The 17,259-nt window shown below is 39.5% G+C and overlaps 1 protein-coding gene across 2 annotated transcripts in view; it reads right to left on the bottom strand.

Moving 5' to 3' along the window:
- Positions 1-9,706: 9,706 nt before the first annotated feature.
- Positions 9,707-17,259, bottom strand: part of whrnb (whirlin b) — a 91,435-nt gene continuing 83,882 nt past the window's right edge. The window contains exons 11-12 of one of the 2 annotated variants that reach the window (XM_076730969.1): positions 15,186-15,314; positions 9,707-11,076 (exon numbers count right to left, since the gene is read on the bottom strand). In XM_076730969.1, coding sequence (XP_076587084.1) covers positions 10,900-11,076; positions 15,186-15,314 — 306 coding nt within the window. In that variant the 3' untranslated portion in view covers positions 9,707-10,899. The remainder of the gene's footprint in view (positions 11,077-15,185; positions 15,315-17,259) is intronic. The other variant, XM_076730970.1, reaches the window with a different exon arrangement.

The raw sequence follows: 17,259 nt of genomic DNA, 5'->3' as shown, positions 1-17,259 counted from the left end.
CTCAAGTTAAAGTAAAATCAGTTTTATTATATTGCATAATCATAAATGTGCCTCAAAGGGCTTTACAGCATGTGACACCCTCTATCCTCATATACTACAAATGTAATAATGAATAGGAAAAATACTAAGAAAGCATCAAAAGTAAAGTGTCAAATGCAGGTCAGTGTTTTTAATCCACACAGTTACCAAGTCCGGACGACTAATCGGGCACAGTGTGCCTATGCTTGGTGCATAATGCTTTCACTATGCAGCAATCATCCATCCATCCATTTTCTGCTGCTTATCTAGGTCCAGATCAGGTCAGATGTCCCTCTCATCGGCCACATCTTCCAGCCCTCCTGAGGGGATGTTGAGGCTCTGGGTCTACCCTGTGGTTGGACATGCTTGGATAGCCTCCAGAGGGAGGAATCTTAATCACATCATCATCTCATCCTTCTTGTCATCATTATTATTGATTTAAAGGCAACAGGATACATGCACAATGCAGTGCAGGAATACTACAGTAAGTCAATAAGGGGGCTGCAGTTAAAATCTTTTCTTGGCTCCCATGGGTAAGTGTTACCATGATAGTAAGCAGTAACTATAGCTGTCATTTAAATACAGCGCAATATTTATCTATGAAATGTAGTGAAGTACAAGTATAAAGTCGTTGCTCATGTTCTAGTACCTCAACTACTGCATGAAACTACACTTAAACTACACAGTTTACACCAATTGTGCCTTTTGATTACATATCTGCTCATGAATACTGATTAAGTCACATTTAGCTGTGCAATGCATTTGTTTCCTTTGATATATTATGATTAAAACTTTTCATGGGATTAAACTGTATGCAGCTGTCATTCCCCATAAAGCCACTAGAGGGAGCCTTTGCCAAATGCTGGTGAAAGATGTTTGAAGCGTGGGACAAGATCATGAAAGCTTTGAAGTCAGCTGTGGTCGACTATTTTTAGTCATTTCCAACCAAAGCTGCATTGATGTTTTGATCAAAATGATTTCTCTGATGAAGGAAAAAGTGGGAACCAAAAAGCAAGGAGCTGCCTGGATGTCTAACCAGTGAAGGGTGGTGGGAGAAGTCAGTGTTCAACAACAGAAATCCTCACAGACCTGTATTCTACCAGCCCATTGAATACTATTCTTGAGGATGAAGCAGCAACAGATGAGACATTATATTTCCTTTCAGAGGTCTTGTGGGAATAAAGCACTGCTATCTATCTGGTACAAGCTCTGTTTATGCAACACTGTAGTCCGCTCAGGGCCGCAGGCAGAGAGGCACTATAAGATGTTGTGAGTCATTTTAATGCTATGGAAACCAATGTTTTCCAGAGAAAGTACAGGTCTACCTCTGCTGAGGTAGCACAGTGTGGAACACGACACAAGCTTATGCAACTAACATCTTATCAAGTACGTATGTATGGGGAATTCCACAATGCTGGAGTCTCAGTATTTGCTCCTTTTCTCTAAATCTCCCCCGACAACAAAGGTGTGTTTTCTCTTGTGAATTGCCATGTAACACATGTTTCTAACATATGAGCTTGACTGAGGTGGGAATGCAGTAAAGATACTGCAGCTTCACTGCAGAGTCAGCAGCAGTTGTTCCAGTCTAAGATTTCATAGGTGTTTGGTGTTTATCACAGTAGGGCCACTGCACTAATTGTCCTTCATAACAAGTTCTTTGGTCTTGTATTGATCTTTCAAATCTTGTTTTTTATCAGAACAAGTCAATGAATGTACCTAAAGAATGGATTCTACCTTTCCAGTATAGTCTCTGTAGAATCTGAAATAAGGTTCAATACTCTTTCAACCTCCGGATGGTAGATACCTGTGATTGTATATATGCAATGGCATGTTAGGGTCACTGCTGTGAGTAAGACAGTGGGTGATTTTCAAGAACCAAATCTTAACATTTCAAGAAAAAAGTCATAATAGGTGGAGAAAAAAGCTGAAATATTTCGTGAATTAAGTCATAGGATATCAAGAAGAGGGTTTCTTTGAAAGTACCACAAAGACACAATGGATTTCACAAGAATAGTCTTCAGAGATGAGGACATAGTGACGGTTTGGCAAAGGCATGTCTTGCTAACTTGCCCACTGCTGATAAAGAACAACGTACAGCTGCTTCCTTAAACAAATTCTCATCCAGAGAGAGTCCTAACTAGAGCTGAGAGTCAGACTGTGTCACTGTATTGGTCTGAATGGAATATTAGCATAGCACAGCAATAGAGCCCTGCACAGCAAACTATGACAGCCAGAGTCTGGATGAATTTTCATATCATTTCCACAGAGCCATAAAGCTCATTGGCATTTCTACATTCTCCAGTGCTGAGCTAATTGTCAGTGTTTTACAGTCTCTGTTAATTAGATGCTTATTGGTGAAACCAATAACTTTGCATCCACATCCCAAAAGCTGCTCTCATCTGTTTTTCCCCTAATAGTGACCCTAATATTCATAGCTGTGTTATCTAATATAATATAATCTGAGCTCAAGTCCTCGTCATCATAACATTTTCAATTTTACAACAACAGCACAAACACTTTTTTCCCAGGATTGTTTGTGGTATACCACAGGCTTAGACATCATTTCTGACCATTATTTCACAAACTCAAAATCTGACTAGATCTAAATCCATAATCTTGTTAGAGATTAGAAAAGTTAGTAAAATGCAGATTTGACATGTATGCTTTTTTAACGTAATCAGTTATTCACAACAAATATTCCTATTCTCATCCCTCACATTTTTTTTCACACAGGTGAAAAAAGAAGCACTGTAAAAACTCTGCAGTGTCAGTATTTGGCAAAGTCAGCATGCTGCTAATGGAAAATGGAATGTAAGACAGCTCGATCTCAATGAGATTGTCCTCCTCCATTAAAAGAGAGCAATAGCCCAGCGTATGTGGAGAGGGACCACTGCTACCCCTGACTGTGTTGATGAGAGGAATGCAAAAGTACTACCTTACTAATTACTCTTTCCTCACAGCTGTTACAAGGCAAATTAACTTGTTTTATTAAATCAAGTGCAACATTTACCAGCTGACAGTAGAGAGCAGGGCTGGATTAACCTGTCTGGGAGCTCTGGGCACAGAGGAGCTATTCAGCCCCCTCTTCTCTTCACCTTTGTGCATTGAGTATTCTGTCACTGTCATGTCCTGCTGTCCTCTTGAGGTGATGCTTTTCTTTGTTTCAAGTCATTCATTCGCTGTTTCCTATTTTATTTTGAAATACTGACCTCTCCTCTCGTTTCAGGGACTTCACTTCCTGCCCTTGTGTGTTTTCCCACCTGCGTGAACAGCTACACTGTATCAGACACAATGTTCACTTACATGTCTTACATAACAGATACGCTCTCTTTTAATCTATGCAGCTGTCTCCACTGGGTCTGTTCAGGCTTGTGTCATAGCTGCCTTTCAAGAATGAAATCTGTTAGTTGATCAACATATAACTTGACAACCTTTAACTGATCTTTATAACTGATTTAATATGTAAGTGGTTTGCATTTAAGTGGAGATAATTTAGGACTCAGGTCAAGCCTAAGCCTCTTATCATTTCTGTTATAATTCAGTGATGCATCTTCACACAATCAGATTTCCAGGGCCCCTGGGAGTCTGGGGCCAGCTGCTCACATTGCCCTGTTGAAAATCAAGCCCAGGTTAAGAGAAAAGTGATCAACACATCTACTCCATCATGTATGCCAGCTTTGCCTAATTCACAATTACGGGAAACACAGAAGGCAGCAGGATCAGTCAATATGAAGCAAGCGACTGCCACGTCCTGTTAGAGGTGTTAACTGACCACTGCCTTTCACTGGAGAACAAAGATCTTGGTGACCTCCCTTCACAGACATATGGTCACCTGAGGGTAGCTATGACTCTGACCCTGACTTTTTGCCTAACCAAATTTTATCAGTTTTCTGCAAATAGTTATTGTCGAGTTCCAAATACCATGGTGTCTGACTGAGTGACACTTTACATTTTGTGGACCACAAAATGGCAAGCATCTGGGAGGAGGAGCTGGGTATGCAGATTTCCATCTTGGGCACAGTGATCGAGTGGACAATTTTTCTGTTTCATTAATTCAATTCATGGTAATGCCAAGAGCTTCACAATTCATAATGCACTGGAGATTTTCACTGTGCTGCAGCTTCTCTTTGTGAAGCGTAACATGTGAATCAGCAGGGGTTTCTGTGGATCCTCTGTTCTGGGCAAACTGAAGGCTGGAGGTTTTCTGGGGTATTTTCTTGCACTTTACAACCTCACCCAGAAGCTGCACTTTCAGCTTTTCATTCAAATGCAAGAAAATATTCAGAACTAAGCTCTGTTATTTGTATTATGGTTATTGTGAATAAAATGGAGGTTATTGAAGTCAGGCGCTGTCTCATGATTCACAACTTAATTTGCTGAATTTGTTTGTGGCTTACAAAAACTGAACAATGACGACAGCTCGTACCAAACCATGCTGATAAATCACAGACAATCCACTTTTAATTTGTATTTTATTGTATTTTACATGGACTTAATGATAGCATCACTTTCTTTTCTTAAAATCTGGACAGTCCTTTAGGCTTTTTCTAGTCACACAAATTTACAGTTTAAATTTTTTGTGGATATTTTTCTTTTCGTGTTGTTAAAGGATAAGGCAGATGGTATTCTAACTGTAACCAAAAAAAAAAAAAAAAAAAGACCAAAATCAACAATGTTTTGGTCTGTCTCTCCAATTTTTCTGACTTTCCGACCCTGTCAGTGGCACTCAAGTCCCCTGGTTCCTAAAGAAGATGTAAATATTTCAAAACACCTCGCAAAAATATGCTGTTTCATTTTCAAGAAAGGCCTATAACAGCTGACTACTCTAGTTTTTAGCAAACGTTACTCAAAAAATCGTGCATTTGTTGGGGACTATTTTCAGCAGCGGATTAATCCACATTTGGTGCTCCAGTGAATATTTGGGGCAGCGGGCAGTATGTGGGACTGAATGAAAAGAAACTACAGTCTGTGTGGTCATTGGTAACAAAGGAACATGTCACCCAGTGCAACAGTGTGGTTCACTGGTGTGTGTTTAATCGCTGTTGGACAACAATGGAGCTCTGTGACACCGAGGAATAAGGCTTTGATACGCATACAATACTAAAATAGAAATAGAAAAATTTCACCCGAATTGTTATTTTTTTAAAAATGTAACAAAATAAAGAATCGACCTATCAGCCCATCAGTGGCTGACATAGTATCACTGCGCCAGTTTTTTGAACAATATTTTGTAAGAAATCCAATCTTTCTTCATCATTTTGGGGCTGTTATACCTGAACAAACATTGTGTCCAGGCTTTTTCCTGTTGCTGCATGAGTCACATGCAAGATAACAAGTAAAAAAAAAAACAAACTCTTTGTCAGTGGATTTCTTAAAGACAAATATTCAACATAACACGTACGCTTTAGTTGAATCAGATGTTTTATTGTGTCTTCAGGAAATATCTTTGGGGAATATTTGGAAGTATGTCTGTCTTTTTGCTATTTGAACAAAAAAACATTGCAAGAACCAATGCAAGTTACTTTTTCTGAGAGTTAATTTCGTGGTGAGACAGCTGTGATTGGACATGGGGAGGGAAACACACAGGAGATGTTATGTAGCAGTTACATCAGTCACAAAGGGGTTACATAACATAGGGGTTGTGTTAACCAAAATTCTCTAACCTCTCACCATTTACTGTATATACAACTCTATAAATCTATGTGCAGCCTTTTCTGTACAAGATATATAATGTTTGAACAATTTGCATTCACAAAAACATAGTCTCATTTATACAGCATTTAATTTGCACAGTATTCTCACCAACACTTCATCCTTGAATCTAGACACTTCAGTGTTGCATTACTCATACAGCTTAACACTAAGCTCCTACATTTCTCTTGTAATCGGTATTATCTCACTGTAGTGGGATTATGTAATTTGATTACAAAAATATAATATAACCATCATAAATAGAATCAGCCCAAAATACATTTTTGAAAGCATACTACTGTTTTCTCTGGATTACTTGGCTCTACGGTATTACTTTGGATCATTGTTACAGTTATGAAAAGAACAGATAAAATATGTCTCTGCCCTATGGAACAAGCAAACACTTTTGAAGTAACAGACCAAATAAAAGCCACCTATACAACTGACTGTTCAGCCATTTTCTACAGCAGAGGCTTACAACCACTCTAGTTAACAACACTGTGCTGTAGGGAACAGCATGCGTCTGGTAAATCAACTACAGTGCATTTACTTGGGTGTCCACAGCCCAGCCTGGAAATTGATCATGAAATAAATTACTACTGTAGACCATAGTGAGCAGAAACAATTGGTTGAAACACGGGTCTGGTTTTAAAGGGGCACTCCTGCGATTTAGTATTGCTCTGTCATAAGGTTGGTAACTCACAAGAGACAGATTAAAAAAAAGAATCATACATATTGCAGCAGCAGACAGCAGAGATATCCTGAGTTTTAGTTCTTAGGGATAAAGCTTAAAAACACTAGATCCTACATTTCCCATAATGCAACTGAAAGCATCTTGTTATTTCATATGGTTATTTGCCCTGCCTGGTGAACTTCGCCTCACTAATAGATGAGACATACATCACTTTTCCTGTCATCAGAACCGCCACGCCCTGTTTTGCCTGTAATAGTACAAGTGGCAAGTGGCACCAAAAAGCTGAGGCATCATACTTTGCATGTGAAACATAAAAAAAAAAAAACAGCTTACAATTTTCTTTCCTTCCACAAAGAGAAAAAGACATGAAAGGAAGAGATCTGTGGCTTCAGGCCATCTGCAGAGAGGGTGAAAATGGTAAACTGTGGGACCCAGCCAGCCAACATGAACGACACTTTATCACAGGTGAGTCAATGATGTTATTAAGTAAATAACGTGTGCTGATTGTGATTTAGATCAAAGTGGAGTCTTAGTGATGGTGTAATTAAAGTTTTTGCTGGCAAAAAATATGGCCGCATCATATCACACCAGCTTTTAGAATGGAGTTTGCTTTAACAGTCCGTCCGTTCTGAAGACTGCTGGGAGCAGAGGGTATTTTAATGTGAATAATTTTCATACGTTGAGCCTATCTATCTTCCAACAGAAAGGAACGTAGGAAGAGGGACTAAAACCAAACAGTTTTTTTTTTCACTTCTCTTAACTCATAGCAAAAGGATGTGCAATAAGCATAAACAACTGTCAAAATAGTTTTGCCACGCCTTTGTCATAAGTTTAGAGTCACATTGGACAAACTCAACCCATTCTCATTCCCAGAATGTGCAAAGCCTGGTGTGTGTCATCCAGATGAGATGGTGAAGAGTATCCTGTATGTCTGTATGAGCTGCTGAGGGGCATGATAAAGCAGCAGTATTTGATGCCCTGGGAATGAGATTAGGCTGAGAGACTACCAAACAGCAAAATAAAGTATCTTAACGACAGAAAAAGTGATACATGTCAAATACATTACCTTGATTCAGTAAGGTAGCTGTATATGTCTGGTTTGTCCATTTTGATGGTGGCAGACTGAAAGGATACATCAACACCTCTGTCTTTATTTTTTTCTATATAATGACACTAACTGATTGGTTTAGTATTATTACGCTAAACCTCAGAACTTGCATTTACTGCCAATCCAATTAGAGGAGCTTTTGCAAGGGCAAAGTACCCGAATGCGCTGCTCTCATCTACTTCAACACTTTTTTGTGGTCATAAAATGTGCAGTCTCCAAGTTCAAGCTAAAATAACCCTTACGACATCACTATGACATCATCAAGGTTATTTTCTCAGACTTCGCAAAGCTCCTACAGAGCCACAGAAAACATTATACAACTGTCTTCACAGGCTCAGTTGTACTCCTCAGGACTATTAGACTGAATTTTACGTGTAAAATCGGTGGAGTGCCCCATTAGCTGTAACTGATCCTTTCCTATCTACCACTGCAACACTGCAGACACAGTACAGAGTCATGAATCATTGTTCCACATCTACAAATCTTTGCATTCATTGTGAGTGTAATTACTGTAGCTTAAGCTCTACAGCAAATCTACAAAGCACACTGCCAAGATCTGGCCAAGGCTCAACAATTGAACATTAAAGGGGAGAAGTGAAGGTAGGATTTACTGCAGGGCTGTTAAATTATGGTAGGCTGCATTAGTTTGAGCTAGGTGGACCTAATAAACTAGCAAGTCAGTATACATTTTATATGACCGCAATGGGCACACAGCAGCTGTATCTTTTGGCTGTAAAGACAAATTACCCGTTCCCACAGTCAGTAATAATATGGCTTTCTGATTTGGTCGTACTGTCTTCTGTCTCTCTGCTTCTGTTTCTCACAGTGTGTACATACCTTATTAGTTTAAAACAGGACACTCCAATCTGATCAGTGTTTCCTGTATAGTGCATTAGCAGCTCACTAATTCATTTCTGAGTCTCAGTCCTCATCAGCATCCCACCAAGTGCAGGTTATGGATATGCCAATTCATATGGGACCTTCACTGATCTCTGTTTTGGATGTGGTTTCATATAAAGCAGGCATCCTGCACTTCAAGATATTGAAGACATTAAATAAAATATGAGTGATATGAAGTAGTATTGTAATCTCGGAAAATATGAATCTACTGTAAACTATTTCAACTATTTAATATTGTAAAAAGTTATATAGAGTCATTTCTTGTAGGGACTATAAGCAATCTACATTATATACAAACTATCATACCATTAATGTCTGTGTTATAGCTATTGAAGTAGATATGGCAATCTTACTAAAGTACTGAGGAGATGTTTAAAAATGGACATATTGAAAATGATTGTGATGGGTTAAACATATATGCTCTGAAAAAAAAAGCACCATTTTGTTCAACATCAAAGCCGCTTGTGTAAAAATCTGTGTGGACTGAGAGTTTGATGAGGTTTCCATAAGTGTTTAGTTGATTAGTGAGTAGTTGATTGAAGAATCAATTAAGTAAATCCTCTAGTGATGCCCCCTCTCGCTGTCTTGGAGGCTGGCAAACCTTATCAGGCCATTGGCTGACACGGAAGGGTCATCAGTTGATGAAGCTCGCCTGGCCCTGAGGCTTTAAAAGCCCATGTGTTCACTCTGCCGCTCCCTTCCTACAGCTGGCTCCCTCTCTGCATCGTTGGCTTGCACATGATTTGTGTTAATGTTAGTTTAATAAGTTACTCTTGTTTTAAGTAAACCTCTAGTTTGTGACCCTCTTCATAAATTCTTCTTTTAAGGCAAACTAATGGGACATGCTGTAATTTTTGCCAATTAATTTTGCCACGATATGCTGGTTGAGATACGGGAGTTATGGGTTTTCATTCACGATATATTAGGGTAATTATGTCAAACATGAGTCAAACGATATTTGCAAGAATGTTTGTTCTAACTTGCCTGGAAAATCTAACTGGTGTTCTGTCAGATGTCAGACTTTCACAGTAATCTTCTGTTTTAATGAAACCTCTAATGAGCAGAGCCAGACAGCCAGTTATGTTGTCTAATTAATGTTTGACCACAGCTAAATGAAAAAGTGAGCACTGACAAAAGGAAATCTTTCACATTATGAAATCTTAAATTCTTTGCAACTGAAAACATACATAGTAGTTTATTGGTCAGGCAGATTTTTTAAGATTTTCTTAGCCATTCATCTCTCTTAGCTAGTAAGCAAACCTTTGGAACTTTGACCCCCAGTTTGATATTTTTTTGCTTGCTGGTTTTCTCTCAAACTTGTTTTTTACATCTTGGCCTCTATCCATCATTTTTAGCAGTAAAGATAAAGTCATAGTCAACAATTTAAATGCTAACAGATATCAACACATCAGAATGTGGTGGCATCGCTAAGATGTGCGACAGGTCAAGAAACACAAGCTGTGAAATTAGTCAACAGGTTGTATGCAAATCAGCTCATCTACAGTTAGTTAGAGATGAGTTACTACTTCATTTGGAGGAAAAATGTTGAGTGACCACACCTGAAATTGCAGCAATAATTCCTCATTGCGCTGGAAAATATTTGTGCGTATAAAAACAGCCAGTAAGGTATCTCTAAACCCAGAGGTGGGTCTGTAATCTGTGACGGATGTTTGCAGCATAGTTTTGGTGGTAGTAATGGTGCTCATTCTTTAGTCTCCCATATAATGCTGACTGACTTGGAGGTGTGTTCACAGTCTGATCTTCCAAACATAGCGGTGTGCACATCTGTGTCCCAGCGCAATGAGGGATTTTTACTGTTGTTTTGAATGTCTTTACTTTGGATTGACCTCCAAATTAAATAGTAGCTATTCTGTTTGAACGACTTGCTTGTTTTCAACATGTCTGATTATATTTCTTGTCTTTTTTGACTTATTGTCCAGAGATCACAGTATTTAACTTGGGGAGTACAATGATATTGTTGGCTGAAGTGAAAACTATAAGAATTCTCACAAATTATCCTTTAAATGTGCCTCCATAGAAGCTCTGCCTCCCAAGATATTGTCTAAAGAATAAAAAAACACAAGACACTTGAGGAGTAACTTTGCTGACTGTAATATTATTGGCTCTTTTTAATATTATTTGGTGTGGCAACCACTCTATCAGTACCAAATGTCCAGTGGGTGAAGCACAAAATAACATTCTGAGTTTGAAAACTAATGAAACAGAATTAACTAATGACACAAATGCAAATGACATTTGACCCAGGTATGACTTTTATGGAAAATCAATATCTTTTCTAAATTCAAATTGTGCATATCTCTGTAGAGTGCAGTCAACAAATACCCGGCACATCTTTCCACTAATCTTTCCCTGAAATTAAAATGAGGGCCATGATTATAGGGCAACATGGTGGAGTTCATGTGGTTCCCCCAAAGCAGTCAAACAGTGTCTTCACAAACCAAGCTGCATAAAGTGCAAAGTCCTCATACTAGAGTCCTGGCTCAAACACCAGGAAGTCAATGTGGTCCTTCTCTTTGGTCTTGAAGGCCTCAGCGATGATCCGGGCGGCATCCTTGTGCTCCCGACCTCTTAAGGAAATGCCGTTGACCTCCAGGATGACCTGACCCACCTTCAGCTGGCCACAGTTATGAGCTGAGCCTCCCTTCTGTCAGCAGGGACATTAAGGGGAGGAAGCAGGGAAAGCAGACAGTAATTTTACATAATTAGAAAGATTACTTCATTCAGTGACAGATGAGTGATTAGTCAGTATTTAACATTATACAATTTTTCTTTTTTTGGAATTCTATGATTTTTTTAGAGCCAATTTTCTTATTTCTCTTGGCGTTGTAAGAGGAGACATTAAAATAACATTTCACTCATTGTGTGGGTCATAAAATACACAGAACTTATCACTTAAGAGCTAAATTATTGAATACGTTCAAGAAAATTATGTATCTATTTTATATGGGATGGTTTTGTGCTGCTGGATGCTGAACTCCTGGCTTCAGCATCTTTATACAGGCCCCTGGGCCTGCTTGTTGAATGCTGCTCTACTCTGTTGTTTTGTGATTTTGTGAGGCCTGCTTGATTAAGCCCTTTGTTGTATCACTTGCATGTTTTTCATGTAAAGATTTTGTCCTCTGTTTCATTCACAATCATTCACCTTCTTTCACTTTTTGTGAAAAAAAAAAACAATTGTCATAAAGCTGGATACATAGATAAATGCTGGAGACTGGATACATGTTGATAAGCTCTGTAAAATGTAAATAAAAACAGGATGCAATCCTTTGCAAGCATACTGTGTTCACCTTAAACAGTGTTCCTGATCCCATGTAGTCATATCCTGCATACAATCATGTGTTCACGAAGTGGCGAACACAAAGTGGTGTTCGTGGAGCATTCCACAACTTTCCCAGTTAGCAAATTATCACAATCTGTTAAATTTATCTCTTACACAACATTTTTTGAATTGGGATTGTGTGCCACAAAGAATTAAGGCAGTTCTGAGGACAAAAAGAGGTCGAATCTGGTACTAGCAGGGCGTACCTAATAAAGTGGCCAGTATTGTATATTACAATTTTTCAAATGGCATTGTGTAATGTAAAAGGTGTTGCTTGTTGTTTAAAACTCACAGAGAATCATGATCAACTCTGCAGTTCCCCTGAGCTCGATTGAGCTTTTCAGCATGTTTGAGCTGACCATTGTTTTGGTTTCACTGCCCTGCAGATTCCGTTTTCTTCAGCCTCATTTTAAGTGAAAAAGCAATTATAAACTCACCATACACTACGTGCCAGGCAGACAGACTACTAGCTGCTGAAGAAAGTCAGCTAAAGAGATGGATATTTTACTAAAGACTTGGTGGAGACCAAGTGGAGTTCCACGGAGAGTGAATAGAGAACTCATATTTAGCAGGTGGATACAAATATGGCAGTAAATGAATGCTCATGTTGGTCTGCTAATGGTAATGCTGCATGTGTAGATAATTACTAACACATTCAAAATAGAAACTTTATGAGGTGATAAGATGCCGATGTTGTATTTTAAGCTTGCACCACTGCCTCCAAGTGGCCAGTGCAAATCAATGACTGCAGCTTTAAAATACTGGAATTGTCAGTACAATTCACAGTTCGCAGGCCTTCCTACTTGAAAAGGACGTTTTCTTCCATTCCTGCACTTTAGCTGAATAAAGAAAATCATCTACTTTAAGCAGTGAGCTGCTTTCATACTTGACATTTAGAAAAACTGGTCAGCTGTTGAAGAAAGTCAAGGATCTGAGTCAATGACTGAGATGACTCATTTGCTACTAGAGTCAGTAGAGTCATGTTACATGACCGTTTGCTCTTCTTCTACTGGGCAGTCTACAGAGCGATTGGGCTAATTCATCCTTCCATTCACTGATCCTCTCTCCATAAATGGGACAACTGCCAAAACTGCCCAATTCAATTTCATCCTAAGCACTAAATATGTTTATTTATTGTGGCATTCAATTACAAAGTGGCAGTTGAAAGTATCATTGTGGGACATACAGGTCAATAATAATGAATTTTTATTCTGTAGACTGGCCAAGAAAATCAGAGTTGGGTAATGAATCAGACGCACTCTTAACTGCTTCAACGACTATCTCTAATATGCACATGAGCAAGGCATTAAGCCCAAGCTGCTTCAATGCAGCAGTTCCTAGTGGTCCAAAGGACAAGGCTGAGGTGATAAAGAGCGCCTCCCTTCTGCAAAGGCTATAACATTATTAGCATTAAAGGGTTTAGAGCATCCCAGCAGGCAACATCAGTGTTTTCAGTTACAAAAGTTCAGTCATAACCAATACTTGAAATTTCAGACATATTTCAACGGAATGAAAAGAAAAGTAAGATTGATCAGCTCTTAAAGAGTCAAGGATCTGAGATGTGATGAATACTTTGTAAGACAGTCATTTGTCAGGATCTCTGTATGTGTGTGACTGTAAGAAACTGGAGCAAATTCTGATGCTGAACACACTTGATTTCCAAATATAGCCATTATTTTCTACTGCCAGCTACACACTGACAAATTTCTGGTCACGCATCAAACTACCTGTCAACGCTGAGGATGTTTCAGAAGGTGCCAAGAGGCAGACATGACTGACCAGCTGTTCAAGCCAGCCTAATTACACACCATAACAATGCTGTTAAGTAAGAATGCAAATACTGAGCTTGAATAAGCTCAGAATTTTAGTTACTGAAACATTAAAGTTGCAGTAGGCAACATTATTTCATTAGCACTTTGGTTGAAATAACCAATTATAATCATTGCATTTCACTAACAATATTTAATGGAGGGGTTCCTTGTGACAGCCTTCCTCTTTGTATTTAGTTTTTTTAAGTGGCTTAAAGCAGAAGTCAATACTTCACCAAGCATTTAGCATCAAACATTTACCACAGATAAACCTTGCTTTGCCACTTCCTTAGGTATATGCAAATAAGCTTAAAATGAAGAGATCTGATTGATTGTCTGTCCATTAGTATGTAACAAACCCAAATTTCCGACAGAACTGTCAGTGGCTGAGTTGCTTTATGAGCAGAATAGGCGCCAGCCTTTGACAACGAAGGACAATAAAAAGGACAATATATTTGGTTCTGCTGCATAGATTTGATAATGTCCATGGTTAGTCTGACAATAATATAGGAGTGCAATGCTAAAATGATGACGTACTACTTTTAATTCACAGACATCAAACCACAAAAAAATTTAAATTTCTCCCTTGTAAGTACAGATTATTATTGTCATTATTATTGTTATTTTTATTTTAAATAAAGCACCAAACATGTGATTTACAGAACAGGTCTATTTAAAAATGCAATTTAAATTGTGTAGCACTGTGTGCATACTGTAAGAGTTGTAGCCTCCAAGCCACTGCAAGTGAAATCTCTTGTAGGCCAACTTTTTCAATTTCTCTGTCAACCTAGCTGAGTTTAAAAAAGACTAAAAAGAAATAAATCAATTAGATGAAGTCACACACTTTTAGTCTCTTCAACACCAACAGTGATTTCAATGACTGTGTGCAACCATTCAGAACAGAGCAAAGTGAACTCTATTAGATTACAGCCCCTTGATATGATAGGAATATAATTGGCTAAATGAGCAGGTATTCCTGTGCAATGTCACGCTGATTATAGGGGACGTGTTTGACAAGCCACTAAATGACTGTGAGGGTCATCATCATACTGACTGACATTCAATGTCATCCACTGTCCTGAGATTCACAGTGGAGGGTGAAAGGAGTCATTGTTATGGAAATTGCTGCATAGTCACGAAAGCTCCTCAAGGATGCCCTGCTCATAAAAGAGAGGGAGGGCTGGGTGCTGCTGAGGTGACCGAGGCTATAACTCATTCAGTGATTAGCTGATGTTATCGCCTCTCTCCCTCATCCCATATAAAACACGGCTGTTATGGAAATATACTGCGTTGCTTTCTTTGTACTTTGTTGGACTTAACAAAATGTGAAAGGTGTCAGAGAGAAATATCAACAAGAGGACTTGTATTGCAGATTGCTTTAGAACGCTGTCTGTGCAAAACAAATGCAAGCTAATAATCAGATGCTGAAGGAAGACAGAGTTTCTATTAGAGCAGAAAGGGAAATGTTATTTCACCGGAGTGAATGTTTTCTCTGAGTAATATTCAATTCAAGCCACGTACAGTAATTTGTAAAAAAAAAAAAAAAAAAAAAGACACTGAACATTGGCACAAAAACAATGGCTTCAAACCACAAATCAGCCAAACTCTGTTGTATTGTTGTCTCACCTGAATCGTGACTATGCGTGGCAAAGGTTGGCGTGTGTTGGCCCCCCCTTCGATAGCAATGCCAAGGGTGTTGGCATTTTTCACCACTCGTACCAGCGTTGCACTAGGCACTGGGACCGGTGAGCCAGTCTGCTGGGACATAATGTGAAAAGAGATCAGGTATAAGAGCAATTGAGAGCAAGGTTGAACTTTATATTGTCACCACTGCAACATTTTTGGAGATTTAGATCAGACGCACAAACTACCTGTAATCATTTTTTGTAACCTTCTGTATCCAACAGCCCAACAAGCAAGCCCATCACAAAACTGCTTCAGTCAACTTACATGTGTATAAGTGTGTGCAACACCATTGATGCATTTCGTACAAATTGACAAAAATGGTGCGCTGTTATCCCCATTTGGACAATTCATTGTGCGTCACCCCTGTCTGTGACAGCCGGCTTTCCAGCCTGCCTCTGAGAGTCCCTGTCACAGTCCTGTCTACTTTTGTTGTTTTCTGGGTTTTTGTTGTCTCCTTGTACTGTGTTTCCCTCCTGTGCTGTTCCCCATCCTGATTTTCCCTCCACATATTCTCTTTGCATCTGCCCTGCATCAGCCTCTTTAGTTCTGCTCTGTTCTCTTGTTTCATTCACCTCATTTCCCTCACCTGAGCTTCTCCACCCATCTCTCCACCTGAGTCCTCATCAGTTTAGCTTGTATTTTAGTCCAGTTTTCAGTTTGGTGTTAGCCAAGTTGTCTGCTTTGTTTGTCTTGGTTTTGTTATTTTCAATAAAGAGATCAGCATTTCATCCTGTTTGCCTTCCTTCTCCTACATTTGGGTTCAATGGCTCCACTCTTGTTGTGAGAGAACAACTGGACCAGAAATGGACCCAGTGATAGTTCTGGAGGAGTCGAGACCCACTATAAATAATTTCTCTTTTATTTGAAAAGTACAATTGACATTAAGGATATGCTGAGGGACACAACTACTTTTGAAGTAGCAATCTACTCTAAGCCCTGAGTTTTAAAAGCTCCAGGCATGGATGAACTGTTATCTGAGACTGATAATCTTAGAAAGACCATACATGCCATTCTGGATACCTCAAGTGGCTCCCATGCTGGGCTTAGCATGGAAGCTTGCAAGCTAGCTCCCAGCCGACACTCTGGTTGATTAGGGTTGGGTTTATGAGTCTGCATCCTTCCTGTCCTGGGCCAACCTCCCGGACTGCTAACAACCAGCCAGACTCTCTCTGGGCAGCTAACCTCCTGCCAGCTCCAGCTCATGAATTGGCTAGGCACTGGTCTGCAAGCCTCCAGCCAGTTTCTGTTCCTGACATGGCTAGCTTTCTGGCTGATTCCACCTCCAAACATTCCTGGGATTCTTCTTTCTGGGAGGCCTGGCTAGCTATCAAGATGGTCCCCCCACCATAACACTTCCTGTCTGTTGTTCAGCTCCCTGGTCTCTTTTCTGCTGGACTTTGCTCTAGAGCTAGAGAGCCTCCAGACTGCTAGATTCCAGCCAGCTGTAGAGATCCTGCTGCCTGCACCTTAGCAGTCCCACTGCCTTGGTCAACATCCCTCAAGTCCCTTAGTCGACCACTGCCAAGTCTCCTCCTGATGCAGCCGAAATTCCTCCTGTTCCTTGCTCCCATTTGGCCAGGCCAATACCCACTCCTAGTTCACAGTCAGTGGAAAATGTCACAGTAGGGAGGATTATGCTGCAATGTTTTGCAATTAGCTACAAGCATGGATTAGCTGGCAGAAGAGGAAGAGTCGACAGGAGAATGAGAGGCATATATTATGAGTTGTGGAAGACTGCTGAGAAGAGGGAAAACTGAGAGGGGTAGACTCAGATGAGATTAGTGCTATTATAATTGATCATGTAATAAACCATAGTGAATCAGTGAGAGGCTGGTCTGAGCATGCAGCCAAATCTACAAAACTCAATATCTTAGCATCAACTGTCTGAAGTTTCCAACAAACCAATAGGTAAGATTTGTGTTCTACAAGAGCATCTGACTGAATTGCAGTTGTACTGTAAATTGAGCATTTGTGTTTAATTGCTTTTGTCTGTGTGCTTTAGAATCCAAAAGTT

The sequence above is a fragment of the Chaetodon auriga genome, chromosome 5 (genome assembly GCF_051107435.1).
Source record: "Chaetodon auriga isolate fChaAug3 chromosome 5, fChaAug3.hap1, whole genome shotgun sequence".
In the NCBI taxonomy this organism is placed as follows: domain Eukaryota; kingdom Metazoa; phylum Chordata; class Actinopteri; order Chaetodontiformes; family Chaetodontidae; genus Chaetodon; species Chaetodon auriga.
Note: the sequence above shows the minus strand (reverse complement) of the source record. Positions and strands in the feature narration are given on the sequence as shown.